Source organism: Pavona decussata, unplaced genomic scaffold (genome assembly GCF_977016875.1).
Source record: "Pavona decussata unplaced genomic scaffold, jaPavDecu1.1 SCAFFOLD_267, whole genome shotgun sequence".
Taxonomy (NCBI): Eukaryota; Metazoa; Cnidaria; class Anthozoa; order Scleractinia; family Agariciidae; genus Pavona; species Pavona decussata.
Window position 1 is genome coordinate 80,517 of NW_028145669.1, and position 19,120 is coordinate 99,636.

At 42.2% G+C, this 19,120-nt stretch overlaps 2 protein-coding genes and 1 long non-coding RNA gene across 3 annotated transcripts; all 3 read right to left on the minus strand.

Annotated features, from left to right (window-relative positions):
* Window positions 1-1,898: 1,898 nt before the first annotated feature.
* LOC146455876 (uncharacterized) lies at window positions 1,899-4,206 on the minus strand. Its single transcript, XM_085093750.1, has 2 exons — window positions 2,904-4,206; window positions 1,899-2,815 (listed from the first exon to the last, which is right to left on the minus strand). Exons 1-2 carry the CDS (start codon window positions 4,204-4,206, stop codon window positions 1,899-1,901), a joined length of 2,220 nt encoding a protein of 739 aa, XP_084949876.1.
* A 17-nt stretch (window positions 4,207-4,223) lies between these two features.
* LOC146455877 (ATP-dependent DNA helicase Q1-like) lies at window positions 4,224-5,021 on the minus strand. The gene has a single exon (XM_085093751.1). It carries the CDS (start codon window positions 5,019-5,021, stop codon window positions 4,224-4,226), a length of 798 nt encoding a protein of 265 aa, XP_084949877.1.
* Window positions 5,022-15,921: 10,900 nt separating this feature from the next.
* Window positions 15,922-18,058, minus strand: LOC146455878 (uncharacterized). Its single transcript, XR_014858931.1, has 2 exons — window positions 17,270-18,058; window positions 15,922-16,583 (listed from the first exon to the last, which is right to left on the minus strand). It is a non-coding gene; the product is annotated as an uncharacterized LOC146455878 (long non-coding RNA).
* Between the last annotated feature and the right edge of the window lie 1,062 nt (window positions 18,059-19,120).

Genomic DNA, 19,120 nt, shown 5'->3' on the forward strand with positions numbered 1-19,120 from the left:
GAAGCGAAACGTCTCGCATCCACACTCACAATAAATAAATAGTTTTGTCAGGTGAAAGAAGCGAGTTGTTTCGCTTCCAACAACCAATGGGCGACAAGAAGCGAAACGTCTCGCATCCACACTCACAATAAATAAACAGTTTTGTCAGGTGAAAGAAGCGAGTTGTTTCGCTTCCAACAACCAATGGGCGACAAGAAGCGAAACGTCTCGCATCCACTCTCACAATAAATAAACTGTTTTGCCAGGTGAAAGAAGCGAGTTGTTTCGCTTCCTACAACCAATAGGCGACAAGAAGCGAAACGTCCCGCATTCAATGACTCTTAGGGGCAAGAGCAATATTTTTCCAAGGTAAAACAAGACGAGGAATAGTTTTCGGCTTGGTTTCGTGAAAGACAGGAACTCGTTTTCGTCTTTAGGAGCTTTAATGGATGTTGACAACTGAACTCTCAAACGCTTTGCTTGTTAAACAACGCGGCGCGTACATCCACACAGAGCGCTGTGATTGGTTCATAATGCGCGTCATCTTCAAGTACATAGCGATGGCGGTTACCCAAAATTAAATCATGTTAAAACTTCACGGAGAAATGCGTATAAATCATTTGAATACCAATCACCGCGCTTGTTGTACGTTCATGTCCTTCATGGAACGTGGTCTGTATTGACAGAGCTTTTGTGGGAGCTGACATAAAGAAAGATATTAACTTACTGAATACTCGTAAACACCTTAAGAGAAATAGCTTAGTGTTCTTGTTGGAACCCAAGGGATCCAAAGTTCTTGCTGGCTGTCCGATCAAAATAGGAACAGATGAAAGTTAGACAGACTTAAGTTCTAAATATTTGATTACGTGAATCAGGCTGATAGTTCTTTCACGTGTGGTACATATCACGTTGCGTTATTAAACTCCATAAAATGTTTTCTTTTTTTAAAACGTAATCACTCTTAATGACTCATAATCACTGAATGTAAAATGTTAAAGTACTCTAAAGCATGCAAAATATAAGGATGTTATCATAAAACTCGTAAATATAAATCAATATACTTAATGTGTCTCAACCAAAAGGTAAAAAGAGACGTGCGAGTGAGGAGATAATCTCTCTAAATTTTGTGTTCTCTTGAGTTAACCTCAGTGTATTGCTACTCAAATGTATTTCGAATATAACACCAAACATGCCATTAACTCAATTAAGCATGGTAAATATGTCTGTTAACCCAAATAGTTCCCAATTTACAAAAAAATCATCTAACTTTAAACATATCTATGTAATTAGATAGCAATCATAACAAGAAAAGGCTAATGCTTGTCCACTAAAACTATGTTTGCAAAGTCATATAAGGAAGGCTTATACTTCACGGTTCCGCAACTAGTATTTCGCCTAACTAGAGCCTTCCCAATTTGAACGGCCGCTTACACTTTGACGTTGTGACCTAGAAACAAATTATCCCGCGAAATAGAGTTGCCGATGGGTCGCCCAACCACCTTGTAAACATGCCCTGAACGGTCCAATCTGAACAACGGTGACCTAACGACTTCAATGCAATTGTAATCTAAATCGGAATGATATACTAAGCGAACATCCGCTTGAACCAGTCGATATAGGCTATTAACTCGAGTTAACTGGAGCACTTCATTTCACGATTGTGCAAAGCAAATTAAAAACTGAACTGTTTCAGTTCATATATATAGCCTATCGAATTTTCAACATAGTTTAAAGTTTAGCAGACATGTACGATTCTTAAACCATTCCAATTTAGGTTGTAGGTTTACACTGAAGTTGTTTAAAAATTACTGTTAGTTCCAGGGCTACCTCGTCAATGCGCGAGTTTACCGATATCATAGAGAGGACGACTACATTTCAATGAAAGAAAATACCAGCTAATGACTATACCGTTATGCACATCACAAAAGCGTAATGTCATTAGCTGGTATTTTCTTTGCGTATATAAATTCGTCTTCGTTGACTAAAAACCGCAAAAGATATCCTGCTTCTTTGTCATACGACTCCACGCGTGCATCAAACCATCCCAGCGTGAACCTGTCTTCTCCCATACATTCCACTGATACTAGTCGCTCGAGTAGCTCGCTCTTGTTCCTCTTGCGAGGGTTTTCCTGCTGGTTTGGTAGTGGTCGTTTGCCCTGCCTACTTGTAGTGGGTTCGTGCATATTAGTATCGGGAGGGCCACTTCTGTCAGCTGTCTTGGAGGATGATTTTTTCCTTCTCCAGGTTGCTTTTGCCATTGCTCGTCGCGCCATGGCCTCTTGAGTATCCGATCGATGATGGATTGTGACATCGTTTTCGGCCGCTACATGCTTTTGCGTAGCCAGCCTGTCCATTCGATATTGATGCTCTAACTGCGTGATCAGGGTACCCGGCCCTTTTGAAGACGGAACACTCAACCTGTTTTTAGACTCGACGGCGTTCGTTGTAAATGGAGTCGTCTCCCATACAGTTGCACTCATGTCGGCGGTGGCCTCACATAACAGCTTCAAGTGCCTCTCTTGTGTCCACCACTGACACCAGGTTTCTGCTTTACTCCAGTGAGTGTTCATGATGGAGGTAGTTGATATATCTTCAAACTGTACAATTCCATCCAGTGCGGACACTGTGACCCTTCCACATAGTGCGTCAAACATTTTAAGTACATCATCTTCGCTTTCTGCAAAAGGAATAGCTCTGCCGATGACTTTGTAAGCAATCTGCTCTTCGTCTGTCTGGCACACTCTACTTGCCACACGAAGCACTGAACGCATCCAATGCACCTGGCAACCTTTCAGCACACTGAATGCTTTGGCCTTTCCAACAGTTTGGACTAAACCTGAAGATACACAAAAATAACAAATATTTGCTCCGCTCTATGATCACTTACCGCTTATATATTTTTGGGGGGCAAATGTAGAACGTACCTTGTATTTGCGCATCTGAGTAGTCCACAATGACTGCCTGTAGGGAGTCTTTTGGGTCAAATTCTGGGTAGTAGTTCTTGACACAATTGAATATGCCACTGAAAGCCACTTGATATGCCTCTGCTGTTACTCGGTCCAAGTTCGCTCTGCCACAGATCATGTATTCCATCGTGAGGTGATTGAAGGCGACAATATTGAGCAGGTATGGGAAATCAGCAAGGGGTGGGAACGTGACATCGACAACAATGAAATCAGCACTTGAAAGAATCTTCGCCATTAATCTACTTAAGAAGAAAACTGCATTCAGATTGTCTGTCAAGTAGTGATCCACTTTGTAAGGACATAGATAGGCATCTACTTCGTCGGTAAAGTTGGGTTGGTCTTGCTTCTCGTTGTCAGTAGTAGTGAGGTTCTTGTTAGCATCTTTATTGACACGGCATTGAACTAGCGCTTCGTAGTTCTGAATGATGCTGTACGCTTTGACCAAGTTGGGATCTACTCTTGCCTTCTTCACTACACGATTTATAACGTCGATATTTGCTGCAACAGGAGATTCATCTGCAGGCATACATGACATTCCATAACCCAATTGCACGTCCTTGGCGGTCTTTGTGAAGTCGCTTTGCACGCATTCCACAATTTGTTCGTGCAACATCGTTGGTATCTTGCTTGGGGCTGGTTTTTCATGGGAGTGAGTCACTTCACCAGGGGAAGAGCTGACGACCCCAATCCAACGTCTTACATCCCTTTCGCATTCCTCAGGATGAATATAGACAAACATGACGTTGCAGGTTTTAGATTTCTCCAGAGGTGCTTTTGGATGGGCTCTACAACGGTTTAGCTGCTGCCGACGAGACACCACGTAGGAGCAGGTGGGCGCACTACATCTCTTAACCCCTTCACAACGACTCTTGTTAATTACCACTTTTGTGGGCGCACCATCGATGTTCCACACTTTTGTAGCAGGCTTGTTGGCCGGTCCTCTGGACAACTGCATGTCATTGTAGATGAAATGTGGATCAGATTTTGCCGACTGAGCTAACTGGTTCACGTTCTCCACATACAACAATTTACCCGGCTCGGTGTCAAAACCAGGGTACTGATACTCTTTAGCGACGCATTTCACCCATGAAGATGTATCTTCAATCATTTCTTTGAGACCAGGTAGGAAATGCTTAGATGATCGGTAGGTTTTCGGGGCTCGCTCTTTCTCTTCCATTCTTTCTTTGTGTGGCTTTAGAAGACTCTGTAGTGAACATGGTTCTGGAACCTTAACAGGTCGGGCTTCGTTCACGAATTCCATTCCTTTCGTACTAACTGTCACGGTACGACTCGTCTGCTCATATCTCTGAAATCGGTGGGTAAAGAAATGCATTTCCACGTACCCCAAGGCAATTGACTGACGAAGAACGACTTCCACCACTCAGGAGTCAATGTCCCCCGACCTTGTTCAACGTCTTCCTTTCCCTTTCCTTCCACTTTTGATGACTCTACTCTTTTCTTCATCTCCGGGGTTTTTTTCCACTTCACGTCGTTACCCCGAAGCCACTCGATAACTTTTCTTTCACCAACACCATTTTGGGATTGCAACTCACGGATGGCAGTTAACAGCATCAGCAAATACTTTGAAATATCAACAGCAGGAGCACTATCCTTCTCACAGGAGAGGCAGCATCTCTCTTCTACTTCCACGTTTTGGGTAACATCTAAATGCTCTCCTATTGCTCTTCGCAAACACCTGCGGACAAATGGGCAATAGATGTAACGCCAACACTGCTTGAATTGGTCTTCCTTCTTCTTTTTCTCCTCAGGAGGGTTATTCCTTGTCCAGAAAGGCAACCTCTGCCAGTCGGGATACTCATTGAATAATAAGAGTGCTTCTGCGGGTTTGCCATCTCTGCCAGCACGACCTAGCTCCTGAACCCAAAGCTCCAAACTCGGCGGACAACCCACTCGGATGACGTACCTCACGTGCGGTATATCTACTCCTACACCAAATGCCTCAGTTGCACAAATAACTTGGAGAGCCTTTTCTTTAAACGCTCTGTGAACTGCGCCCTTCTCTGTAGGGGTCATAGAACCACTGCTCCCGACGTAATATTCCGCTTTCACACCCATTTCTTTCAAAATATTGCTCAACTTCCTGCAATCTTCGAGTGTTGTCCAATACACACAAACGGACTCCAATGGAATGGATTGGCATTCCATTGGTACACCATTGGTGAATTGCATCTCATTAAGGGGACTTAGACTATTTTCGCTACGGTTCGGTTTGAGTTTAACTGGATTCCGTTCGTCCATTGGTACCAATGGTACGATTGGTACCAATAGAATGAGTTGGCATTCCATTGGTACACCATTGGTGAATTGCATCTCATTAAGGAGACTTAGACTATTTTCGCTACGGTTCGGTTTGGGTACAGTGGGATTCCGTTCGTCCATTGGTGCCAATGGTACGATTGGTACCAATAGAATGACTTGGCATTCCATTGGAACACCATTGGTAAATTGCATCCCATTAAGGGGACTTAGACTATTTTCGCTACAGTTCGGTTTGAGTACAGTGGGATTCCGTTCGTCCATTGGTGCCAATGGTACGATTGGTACCAATAGAATGACTTGGCATTCCATTGGAACACCATTGGTAAATTGCATCCCATTAAGGGGACTTAGACTATTTTCGCTACAGTTCGGTTGGAGTACAGCTGGATTCCGTTCGTCCATTGGTACCAATGGTACGATTGGTACCAATAGAATGACTTGGCATTCCATTGGTACACCATTGGTGAATTGCATCTCATTAAGGGGACTTACACTATTTTCGCTACAGTTCGGTTTGAGTACAGCTGGATTCCGTTCGTCCATTGGTACCAATGGTACGATTGGTACCAATAGAATGACTTGGCATTCCATTGGAACACCATTGGTGAATTGCATCTCATTAAGGGGACTTACACTATTTTCGCTACGGTTCGGTTGGAGTACAGCTGGATTCCGTTCGTCCATTGGTACCAAAGGTACGATTGGTACCAGTAGAGTGGCTATGCATTCCATTGGAACACCATTGGTGAATTGCATCTCATTAAGGGGACTTAGACTATTTTCGCTACAGTTCGGTTGGAGTACAGCTGGATTGCGTTCGTCCATTGGTACCGATGGTGCGATTGGTACCAATAGAATGACTTGGCATTCCATTGGAACACCATTGGTGAATTGCATCTCATTAAGGGGACTTAGACTATTTTCACTACGGTTCGGTTTGAGTACAGCTGGATTCCGTTCGTCCATTGGTACCAGTAGAGTGACTTGGAATTCCATTGGAACACCATTGGTGAATTGCATCTCATTAAGGGGACTTACACTATTTTCGCTACAGTTCGGTTGGAGTACAGCTGGATTCCGTTCGTCCATTGGTACCAATGGTGCGATTGGTACCAATAGAATGACTTAGCATTCCATTGGAACACCATTGGTGAATTGCATCTCATGAAGGGGACTTAGACTATTTTCACTACGGTTCGGTTTGAGTACAGCTGGATTCCGTTCGTCCATTGGTACCAATGGTACGATTGGTACCAGTAGAGTGACTTGGCATTCCATTGGAACACCATTGGTGAATGGCATCTCATTAAGGGGACTTACACTATTTTCGCTACAGTTCGGTTTGAGTACAGCTGGATTCCGTTCGTCCATTGGTGCCAATGGTGCGATTGGTACCAATAGAGTGACTTGGCATTCCATTGGTACACCATTGGTGAATTGCATATCACTAAGGGGACTTAGACTATTTTCACTACGGTTCGGTTTGAGTACAGTGGGATTCTGTTCGTCCATTGGTAACAATGGTACGACTGGTACCAATAGAATGACTTGGCATTCCATTGGTACACCATTGGTGAATTGCATCTCATTAAGGAGACTTAGACTATTTTCGCTACGGTTCGGTTTGAGTACAGTGGGATTCCGTTCGTCCATTGGTACCAATGGTGCGATTGGTACCAATAGAGTGACTTGGCATTCCATTGGTACACCATTGGTGAATTGCATCTCATTAAGGGGACTTAGACTATTTTCGCTACGGTTCGGCTTGAGTACAGTGGGATTCCGTTCGTCCATTGGTACCAATGGTACGATTGGCACCAATAGAGTGCTTTGGCATTCCATTGGTACACCATTGGTGAAATGCATATCATTAACACATGTAACCCGTTTGAAACTTGAACGAATGGTCGATTGGTACCATTGGTACCAATGGTACAAATGGAAAAGTAGTCAGTCGATTGGTTAACCATTGGAATCTGCATCTCAAAACAAACGTCATGACTTGAATAAAGGTCGATCTATAAGCAAAATACCCTGATTCTTTAATGCCATGAGCCGAACCAAGCGCGTACGCATGAATATAACTCGTTCTTTAATCCATGAACCGAAACAAGCGCGTTACGCATGAATATAACTCGTTAAAAGCGCGCTGCACATAAAAATAATTCGTTCTTTAATCCATGAACCGAAACAAGCGCGTACGCATGAATATAACTCGTTCTTTAATTCATGAACCAAAACAAGCGTGCTACGCATGAATATAACTCGTTTTTTAATCCATAAACCGGTGAACAAGCGCGATACGCATGAATACAGCTCGTTATTTATTCCGAAACAAGCGTGCCACGCATTAATATTATTGGTAGTCGTTCTTTAATCCATGAATTGAAACAAGCGCGCTACACGTGAATATACCTCGTTCTTTAGTCCATGAACCGAAACAAGTGCGTTACCCATAAACATAGCTTGTCTTTAATCCATGAATCGAAAAAAAGCGCGCTACACAGAAATCAAAATTGTTCTTTAATCCATGGACCGAAACAAGCGCGCTACACGTGAATATACCTTGTTCTTTAATCCCAGAGCCGAAACAAACGAGGAACACATGAATACAATTCACCCTTTAATCCATGATGAATATACCTCGTTCTTTAGTCCATGAACCGAAACAAGTGCGTTACCCATAAACATAGCTTGTCTTTAATCCATGAATCGAAAAAAAGCGCGCTACACAGAAATCAAAATTGTTCTTTAATCCATGGACCGAAACAAGCGCGCTACACGTGAATATACCTTGTTCTTTAATCCCAGAGCCGAAACAAACGAGGAACACATGAATACAATTCACCCTCTAATCCATGATCCCAAACAAGCGCGCGACGTATGAATTTAACTCGTTCTTTAATCTATAAACCGAAACAAGTGCGCTACACATGAATATGACTCGTATATTCATGTGTAGCGTTCTTGTTTCGGTCCATGGATAAAGAACGATCGAGGTATATTCACGTATATAGCGCGCTTGGTTTTGGTTTATGGATTAAAGAACGAGTACCAGTAATATTCATGCGTAGCACGCTTGTTTCGGTTCATTGATTAAAGAACGAGTTGTATTCATGTGTATCGCGCTTGTTTCGATTTATGGATTAAAAAACGAGTCATATTCATGCGTAGCGCGCTTCGTTCGGTTCCTGGATTAAAGAACGAGTTATGTTCATGCGTAGCGCGCTCGGTTTTGGTACATGGATTAAGGAGCGAGTTATATTCTGTGTGTAGCGCGTTTATGTTTTGGTTCATGGATTAAAGAACGAGTTATATTCATGCGTAGCGCGCTTTTTTCGGTTAATGGATTAAATAACAAGTTATATTCATGTGTAGCGCGCTAGTTTCGGTTCATGGATTAAAGAACGAGGTATATTCATGTGTAGTGCGCTTGTTTCGCTTTATAGATTAATGAACGAGTACCGGTAATATTCATGCGTAGCACGCTTGTTTCGGTTCATTGACTAAAGAACAAGTTGTATTCATGCGTATCGCGCTTGTTTCGGTTCATGGATTAAAGAACGAGTTATATTCATGCGTAACGCGCTCGGTTTCGGTTAATGGATTAAGGAACGAGTTATATTCTGTGTAGAGCGCTTGTTTCAGTTCATGGATTAAAGAACGAGTTATATTCATGCGTAGCGCGCTTGTTTCGGTAAATGGATTAAAGAACGAGGTATATTCATGTGTAGCGCGCTTGTTTTGGCTTATGGATTAAAGAACGAGGTATATGCCTGTGCAGCGCGCTTGTTTTGGCTTATGGATTAAAGAACGAGGTATATTCCTGTGCAGCGCGCTTGTTTTGGCTCATCGATTAAAGAACGAGGAATCTTCATGTGTAGCGCGCTTGTTTTGGCTCATCGTGCATTAAAGAACGAGATATATTGATGTGTAGCATGCTTGTTTCGGCTCGTGGATTTAGGAACGAGATAGATTCATGTGTAGTGCGCTTGTTTCATGTTGTTTCGGCTCATGCATTAAAGAACGAGGTATTTCGCTTATCTATCAAGGAAGATTCAAGTCATGACGTTTGTCTTGAGATCCAGATTCCAATGGTGAACCAATCGATTGACTACTTTTCCATTTGTACCAATGGTACCAATGGTACCAATCGACCATTCGTTTTCGCATGGCTTACAAGTCAGTTAATGAGATGCAGTTTACAAATGGTATACCGATCGACTGAGGAGCTTACCATTCGTTCCAATGGTAGGAATCAAAATCAATCTACTGACTACTTTTCCGTTTGTACCAATGGTACCAATGGTACCAATCGACCATTCGTTTTCGCATGGCTCACAAGCCAGTTAATGAGATGCAGTTTACAAATGGTATACCGATCGACTGAGGAGCTTACCATTCGTTCCAATGGTACAAATCGTGACCAATCGACTGACTACTTTACCGTTTGTACCAATGGTACCAATCGACCATTCGTTTTCGCATAGCTCACCAGCCAGTTAATGAGATGCAGTTTACAAATGGTATACCGATCGACTGAGAAGCTTACCGTTCGTTCCAATGGTACGAATCGTAACCAATCGACTGACTACTTTTCCATTTGTACCAATGGTACCAATGGTACCAATCGACCATTCGTTTTTGCACGGCTTACAAGTGTTAATGAGATGCATTTCACCAATGGAATTCCGATCGAATGAGGAGCTTACCATTCGTTCCAATAGTACGAATCGTAAGGCGTCCTTGACAAATCGTAATCTTTTACCAATGGTACGATTGGTGAGGGTGTTTTGACGATTCGTATCCGTTTGTGTATATTGGACATGAGTGCAATCTTCAGCAAATGAACAATAAACAATCGCGCAATCAAATCTTATCTTCTCCTTTATTCGTGTTGCGGTTGGACCGAAGCGATCCCTTTCCGTTACAATGTTTTTATCTTTCTTTCTCCCTTTGTTTAGGGTTTCTCCGAAACCCTGTCCTCGTTCGATATCAACATAAACGCTGGGCCTGTTCACACTTCCTCTAACCACAAAAGGAGATCTCAGCAAGTCCTTCTTCATTTCTGCTAGCATCTCGGGCGTTGCCGTGGCTGTTAGGGCGGCAATGGGGGTCTTGGGGAACAAATCTTTTAGTGTTTTTAACTGTGAGTAGTTCTTTCGAAACGAACCACCCCATTGCCATATGTAGTGGGCTTCATCTATCGCTACATACGCCAACTTTCCTTCCTCTTCCATCTTCTTCACCTTTTCTAAACAACCACTACTTTCGGTTCCACCAAACAAATATTCTGGTGTCATGTACACGATCTTAGCCAGGTCTTCAGGTGCGCTACTGAAGACAGCATTATAATCGGCCAACGTATGCTCCGATCCCAGCCGTACAACGTTAACGCCTTTGCTAACTAAATTGGAAACTTGATCCTGCATAAGGGAGATGGTGGGACACAAGCACAGGGATATTTGATTAGTAGCCATGACAGCAGGAAGCTGGTACACCAAGCTCTTCCCGCTTGAAGTCGACTGAATAACTACCACATCCTTCCCACTTGTAAGCGCATTTATGGCATGCTCCTGGAATGTGCGGAGACTTGAAATGGAAAAGTAAGTGTTTAAATGGCCGCTCCACCTTATCTTGGTATCATGCGTAATACGAGGCAAATGCTCAAGTCCCTCATAGGCAGAGTTTCCCTCGATTGTTACTTCTGAATTCTCTTCTTGGTTAATACTCGAGTGGTGACCTTGGCTATCATTACAGACCTCGATTTCTTCCACCCCGCTGTCTAGTAAACTTCCGGAGGTATCCTCTCTTGCGTCACTGAGTATTTGTCCCTGGCTATCTGTTTTCTCCAAACGTTCTTTTAGACAACACTGATTGCTGGGCTGGTTAGGGCTTGGCCTTGATTGTAAGCTAGTCCCTTGGGTTGCACCAGCTGTTTCACAGGGAGATCTTGACAAATCTTCTGAATAAACCTTCTGATTGACAATAGAGTAGCTAGGCAGGCCTTCTTCTATCGTCAAGGGGACGTACTGCCCACTACTTGGATGCTTCATTTGACAGTGGCTTGCGTTCTGTCCTGGTTCCATTTTCAACTCTTGTGTTTCCCACACTATTTCTGCGGACGGTTTCAAATGGCTTCTGCAACTCTCTCTATCAGGGCGTTTCTTTAAAGGCGACGACGCAGGTGAGAGGGTGGTACTTGTTAGCAGAACAGGGCTTTGTGTGCTGTTTTCATCCTCATCAGTGTAACCATCCAATAGGAAAGTCCACATTTCTTGTAGCCTCACACTAACTTCACTTATGGTTGGCCGATCGAGAGGGTTTTGCTTCCAACATTCCTGCATGAGGCTTGTGTATGGCTTCAAAGGAAGGGCATGTTCAATGTGAGGTCGCTTTCCTTCGAGTACGAGTTTAGCTACCACTGAAAGTTCTCCATGTGGCACTTGGTGCTGCCAAGGGTGTTTCATGTTTGGGTACAGGAGCTCGTGCATCACCATCCCGAAAGAGTATACATCTCTGGATGTCTTCATTGGCACCACATCACCGACTAAATACTCAGGTGGAATAAATGCAGCTGTTCCCACTACAGTTAAGGATTTTGTCTGCATCACCGTGCTTGCGGAAGTTGTAATGGATCTGTGTGCCTCACCAAAGTCTGTGAGCTTGAATTGCCAGTCGTCATCTTTGCCCCCTACAAGAACGTTTGCACTCTTAATATCGCAGTGAATTATACCATTGCTGTGCAAGTACTGGAGCCCCTGCGACATTTGTTGTAAGGCGTCCACCTTAAGATCCATGGGTATTGACTCTTGTAAATCATCTACCATTTCTCGCAAATTATGATAAGAAGCCGTATCTTCGTCAACTTGAACTTCTTTGCTCATCAGCTCCAGCACCAAAGATACTTCTTCATGACATAAGCCGAGACATTTTACAATGTTAGGGTGCGAAAGACGAAGGAGAACGTTCGCCTCTTCAGCAACCATATTTCTGTAAGCTGCTACACCTTTGCTGATTTTGTACTGTTTCACAGCCACACTTGTATTTTTCCATTTACCACTGTGCACTCGGGCGTAACTTCCCTCGCCAATTACACCTTCCAGCATGATCTCCGACCATTTTATGTTGTAGTGATCCTCGATGACAGGTGTTTTCGAACATTTAGCTCTAGAGAATGTGATAGAACGCCGTCTATTCGTTTCCTTCGGGGCCTCCATTATCTACTGGTAGATAATATTATTTATATTATTTATCATAATAAGCAGTTCCCTTTTTGAGGTATATGCAAATTAATTTAGCGAAAAGTTTGCGAACTTACAGTAAAAGATGTTCATTTCAGTTGACCTTCGACAATGACAATGACCTTCGGCACATGTGTTGCGCTATTCTTCGCGATATAATGAACAGTCTGGTGAAATGTATACCATACTTTTTCATGCTACAAGGTGGGTAATGCTATACATGAAAAATAAATTGGAATTTTTCAGCCCGACTCATTTGCAAGCGCTTGACTTTGGGTTTTTGCCATGACCAAATTTGCATAATGAATTATATGAACGTGTCAACAACATGCAGGAACAGTTTGAACGAACGAGCTGTTTTAAATGTACTGTGGTTTAAATTTTACAGGTTATTCTTTTTACTGTTAGCGCGAATCAATGTTCAAATTAAAAGCCAGTAAGAATCGAATTTTAATTTGAACATTGATCCGCGCTAACAATGAATAAATGAATGCATTCTTTGAAACGACTAATGGGTTCAATTTTCAAATAATCGATCCATTAATAGAGTCTAGGGGGGTACGCTTGACCTGGTTCGACTGTAAAGAGGGAAAAAATAAGCTACCTTACCTGAATATATAAGAAAGGCTTTGCTCATTACAGTCGTGGTACAAATAGGGCGCATTAAGTCGGCATATATCTCCACGAACGGAACAGGATGAAACCACGTGCAATCTCGACTGGAAGAGTACCTTAGCATCTAGTGCCCAGGCTTCACCCAACCACTGCAAAACTAATGCGCGAATTTTTATCACCTGACAAAACTGTTTATTTATTGCGAGTTTATTTATCCTGTCGCCCATTGGTTGTTGGAAGCGAAACAACTCGCTTCTTTCACCTGACAAAACTGTTTATTTATTGCGAGTGTGGATGCGAGACATTTCGCTTCTTGTCGCCCATTGGTTGTTGGAAGCGAAACAACTCGCTTCTTTCACCTGACAAAACTGTTTATTTATTGTGAGTGTGGATGCGAGACGTTTCGCTTCTTGTCGCCCATTGGTTGTTGGAAGCGAAACAACTCGCTTCTTTCACCTGACAAAACTGTTTATTTATTGTGAGTGTGGATGCGAGACGTTTCGCTTCTTGTCGCCCATTGGTTGTTGGAAGCGAAACAACTCGCTTCTTTCACCTGACAAAACTGTTTATTTATTGTGAGTGTGGATGCGAGACGTTTCGCTTCTTGTCGCCCATTGGTTGTTGGAAGCGAAACAACTCGCTTCTTTCACCTGACAAAACTGTTTATTTATTGTGAGTGTGGATGCGAGACGTTTCGCTTCTTGTCGCCCATTGGTTGTTGGAAGCGAAACAACTCGCTTCTTTCACCTGACAAAACTATTTATTTATTGTGAGTGTGGATGCGAGACGTTTCGCTTCTTGTCGCCCATTGGTTGTTGGAAGCGAAACAACTCGCTTCTTTCACCTGACAAAACTGTTTATTTATTGTGAGTGTGGATGCGAGACGTTTCGCTTCTTGTCGCCCATTGGTTGGTGGAAGCGAAACAACTCGCTTCTTTCATCTGACAAAACTGTTTATTTATTGTGAGTGTGGATGCGAGACGTTTCGCTTCTTGTCGCCCATTGGTTGTTGGAAGCGAAACAACTCGCTTCTTTCACCTGACAAAACTGTTTATTTATTGTGAGTGTGGATGCGAGACGTTTCGCTTCTTGTCGCCCATTGGTTGCAGGAAGCGAAACAACTCGCTTCTTTCACCTGACAAAACTGTTTATTTATTGTGAGTGTGGATGCGAGACGTTTCGCTTCTTGTCGCCCATTGGTTGTTGGAAGCGAAACAACTCGCTTCTTTCACCTGACAAAACTGTTTATTTATTGTGAGTGTGGATGCGAGACGTTTCGCTTCTTGTCGCCCATTGGTTGCAGGAAGCGAAACAACTCGCTTCTTTCACCTGACAAAACTGTTTATTTATTGTGAGTGTGGATGCGAGACGTTTCGCTTCTTGTCGCCCATTGGTTGCAGGAAGCGAAACAACTCGCTTCTTTCACCTGACAAAACTGTTTATTTATTGTGAGTGTGGATGCGAGACGTTTCGCTTCTTGTCGCCCATTGGTTGTTGGAAGCGAAACAACTCGCTTCTTTCACCTGACAAAACTGTTTATTTATTGTGAGTGTGGATGCGAGACGTTTCGCTTCTTGTCGCCCATTGGTTGTTGGAAGCGAAACAACTCGCTTCTTTCACCTGACAAAACTGTTTATTTATTGTGAGTGTGGATGCGAGACGTTTCGCTTCTATCGCCATAAACAGTGGAAGCGGGACATTTCGCTTCCACGACCACAATAATGGAACGCACGAGTAGCTTCAAAAATCACATTATGTTAGAAGGAATGTTTTCGCATATTATGCCAACCGTTAATTGCCCCTCCAGATGTCAACTGTTTGTGAATCGGTTCTGATCTCATAATTCGTGACGTGAATTGCGAGCCGCAAGTATCGCACGCATATTCGATCTTCCTTGAGTGGGAAAGAGTTTGAATCAGAGCTTGAAACTTGGAGCAAATAAAGTTCTTTTCTTCGTTTTTTGAGATATGAGATTTAATTTAGAGAAAATGACATACCAGAAACACTTTTATTTTAATGAAAATAGGCATTAGTTTCAAGGCCATTTTGAGTAGCGTACACAAATCTGCATGCTTTAGACAGCAGGCAGCGAGTTTGGAATGTTTATTGTATTAATTTTCTTGTGAGATGATTGGTCTAGGTTTGTGTAAAGTTTCAAGTTCATTGAGTTATTTGACACCGTGAACGGGGCTTCGTCCTTTGACCTAAATTTTCGCGGTTTTCATCGGCCCGTGACCGCACCTAGGCCGCATTTCAAACTCTTGCAATTTTCTCAAAAAATAAAATACCTTGGAACTTTAAAATACGATTTTCGAAAATAGTTAATCCAAGGATATCTTCAGACGAAATATCAGAAATTCGACCAAGTGGTCGCTGAAATGCAGTTCTCGATTCTTACAGGCAGCCGCTGTTTAGATTGAATGTCCATTGACATCGAACAAAATCAAGAATTCTCGGTCACGCTCAAGATATAGTTTCCAAACATGGTGTAGTTCGTTTTTCGGAATCCCGTCGAATTTTTTTATATTTTAAGAAAATTTATTTTGTTTGTCGGCGGTCTCAAAAACACGAAAAGCTGGAAGCAAAATTGGCTGGTCTGAAAGACGAACAAAGAAATTTTTATTCAAACTCTGTAATCATAAATAGATTGAGGAGGCTTAAAGTAAATACTTTGCAGGGAAATTTCAGTTCTAACCACGATCTGAAAAGGAAGCTTTCAATATTCAGAACGACTTTGTATTTCCCGCTACGCGAAATACAATTTTATCCTGGAAACACGAGGAAGTATTTAGCCATGTGGCAAAAGCTCATTTTGTCTGTAATTCCAGCTGGAAGCAAGACATGATGAGCTTAGGTGAAGAAAAAAATGTATGCTAATGAGCTTACGGTGAGTTGAAATCACCAATGGCTTATCATTAACTGCAACAAGAGAAACCGTTTTGCACCTTTGCGTGTTATAATTCATGGTCGGAATGGTCTTTTTTCACACGTGCGGAGTTCCGGCAGTCACGCAGAGAGAAACAGAATCCCAGACATCGCGGTTTGTGCAGATCAAACGCGCGAGGAATGCTTTCGTTTTTAACACGCGAACGGTAACCAGTAACGAAGGTTCTTACGCTTTTTGTAAGACATGGTTCTTTTGCTCGAATAGTAACTCCAGGGCACAGACTTAATATAATATGAACCACTCAAAATAGGCAACTGGGCGATTTAGCATTTTAAATCAACATCGAATCAAAGAACAAACGCAAACAATTCCTGCCAAAAGCAGTAGAATCGCGGCACAGAGTTTGGGACATTTATTTACTGTACAAAATGTAACAATATTTATTGTAGCACAAGCCGCGCTAGACACTGTGTTTTTGTGAACGTTGTAATCACATTAAACAAAATACGGAGTATTTTTTCCACAAAAAAAAAGAAAGAAAGAAAAGTGATACAATTGTACATTGATGATACAAAGCAAGTGATCGTCTCCGCGCGTTGCATTCGGTCGTCCCTAAAATGGAAGAAAAAAGGAATAGTTTATAAACTGGAGTGCGAGGTTGGTATTCCTCTCATTTAGAGTTATAAAGAATTGGGACTACAAAGCAGTGTTACTGTATACTACATTTGTACTCGACAGAGCAGTTATGCGCAACGCACAAGCAAAATATTACAAAGCAGAATATTACAGTAAGCTAGATTAATTAATATCCTGCCCGACAGATAACAACAGCTCACTGAAAAGAAAGCTGACTACCCAAGTAGAGCAGAATTGGTTATTGCGATATTAATTAGTGGAAGCAGAGAATTCTGCTCGATAAGCTAAAGCAGAACCTAAGTTAGTGTTCATAGCGCGAGGTTAGCCGGTTAATGTTCTGCTTGACAGATAACAACAGCTTAATAAAGAACTGACTACCCAAGTAAAGCAGTTTGCTCGACAGATAACAACAGTTCTGAGAAGAACTGACTACCCAAGTAAAGCAGTCTGCTCGACAGATAACAACAGTTCAATAAAAACTGACTACCCAAGTAAATCAGAACAAGATTAATATCGCGCGGTGATGGCTGAATTAATGTGGCGCGCGGTAGATAAAAACAGTGCACTAAATAAATGACTAAGAGCCAAGCTATGCAATGCAATAAGTTCAAAAAACCGAATCTTGAAATTGATATAGCCTATTTACAAATTTCACTACTCACCAATGCCTTGCCTTGCTAGCGCTTTTATATGATCGTGAATCCATGTCGAATACGCGCGAGTTTCCCAACCTCGATCAGTTTCCCGCCATAATAACAAAGATTCAACAAGACTTCGACACTCGGCAATGGTCTGAAGAGGTACATCCTTCCAAAATATCGTTCTAATTCCTAAACGTATACGTTGCTTTTCGACATTTCAATCCTATGATACTTGCGTTAAATGTTGAGAGGAAATTTGTTAGCCAAATTCAAAGACAGACAAAGCTGTGTCAATTCACACTAATACAACTCAATTTCAGAAGTACATTATTTTATCGAAGCTGGCGTCGATTTATCTGAGCATCGCATTCCCAGGTGAAGGAAATGAAAACGAATGACCCAAGAACTATTTTCCTCGGCTTTATGGTAGATACAACTTACCAAGTCGAATATGCATGGGTAAAAGTCAATCCCCGAGCACAGGAAGTCAGGTCTGCTGTTATTTAATAAATTAAATTGCTGCCTGCCGCAATTACTCTCCGATAAATACAAAAAATTCCATTCCTTTGTGACAGTCTGGGCTGGGAAATGTTATGAAAACGAAGGCAAACCAATGGCAAAATCGGCAGTTGACCGTGGAAAATCATACAATACCACTCCGGAAAACACTGCGCGTCGCAAGGCACGAGTTTGTCTCGAAAGCGCAAGATGAAACTGCGTGACTATAATACACTGTCGCTGTTTCATGTTACATTTCCAGGCATACGATGACACCTCGCGTACAATATTAAGAGAACCCCTGGGTGGAATTTTTTTCCTGCTCAAAGCTGCTCATGCGATGCATCCTCTCTTGCTGCAAGCAAATGAGTTGATATTCTTATAAAACATAAGTAAAATTTTCCTTGGCTAATTTTATCTACGCTTTGTTCGAGCGACGTAAAGTTCCAGAAAATCTTCTAAAGTACTGCATCTTGGAGTAAACAAGTTGCCCGCCGCGATTCTGTTTTCGCTGAGATTTACCAGAAGTTAAAAATGATTGGTTCTCATCAATCTCATGTGGCATTTGACGTGACAGTGTAGGCCCCAAGGGAGCGAAACCATTTGGGGGGTGTTCGGTAAAATATCTGGGCTCAGCGGCTTTTACCCAATGCCCTCGATAGTGAGGGTAAAAGACGGAAAGAGTTTGCGGAATGGCATGTGGCAATGGCATAATTATGCGAAATACGATATATGCGAAATGACTAAAAGAAATAAATTAACTGATGGGCGTATCCTGTTTTCGATTTCGCCCCAATTTTATAAGAGCAGCAGTTTTTTCGACGTTGCGGGCTAGTAAACAACCAAACAACAGATCGAGGATTAGAAAATAAAGGCCTGGGATGGAACACGTCTGATCGCTGGTTAGGAAGTGAGAGAATCGATGAAGTTTCGCATTCAAGGAACTAAGAATAAATTAGATTTCTAGTTGACAAAAAGAACGTGGCAGCGAGTAGCCTGGACAAAAAGCAACAGTAGACTAGAGAAATAACATCAGTCCAAGGCCAAAACTATTATGTGAGACATTTTAAATTTAAAGTCGGTCATTTTATTAGACTATTTGACGGTTACATAAGGTAACGAATAAACAATTTGCACAACTCACGGAAAAAATATGTTCTACTTTTTCTCACCTTACGTTTTCGTCGAGCTTCGGGTACGCAAGTCACAATTGAGCTGCCGAGCTAGCTAGCTAGCTATTCAATACGGCGATTCAGGTAGTTTAGTTACGCGTTATCGAACTAAACATATCCGTCTTTAATTAAGGTCTTTCAGTGCCAGACGTCCCAACCTAACTTCAGATTTAAAAGCGAAAAAGCCCTAGAGCAAAAAAAG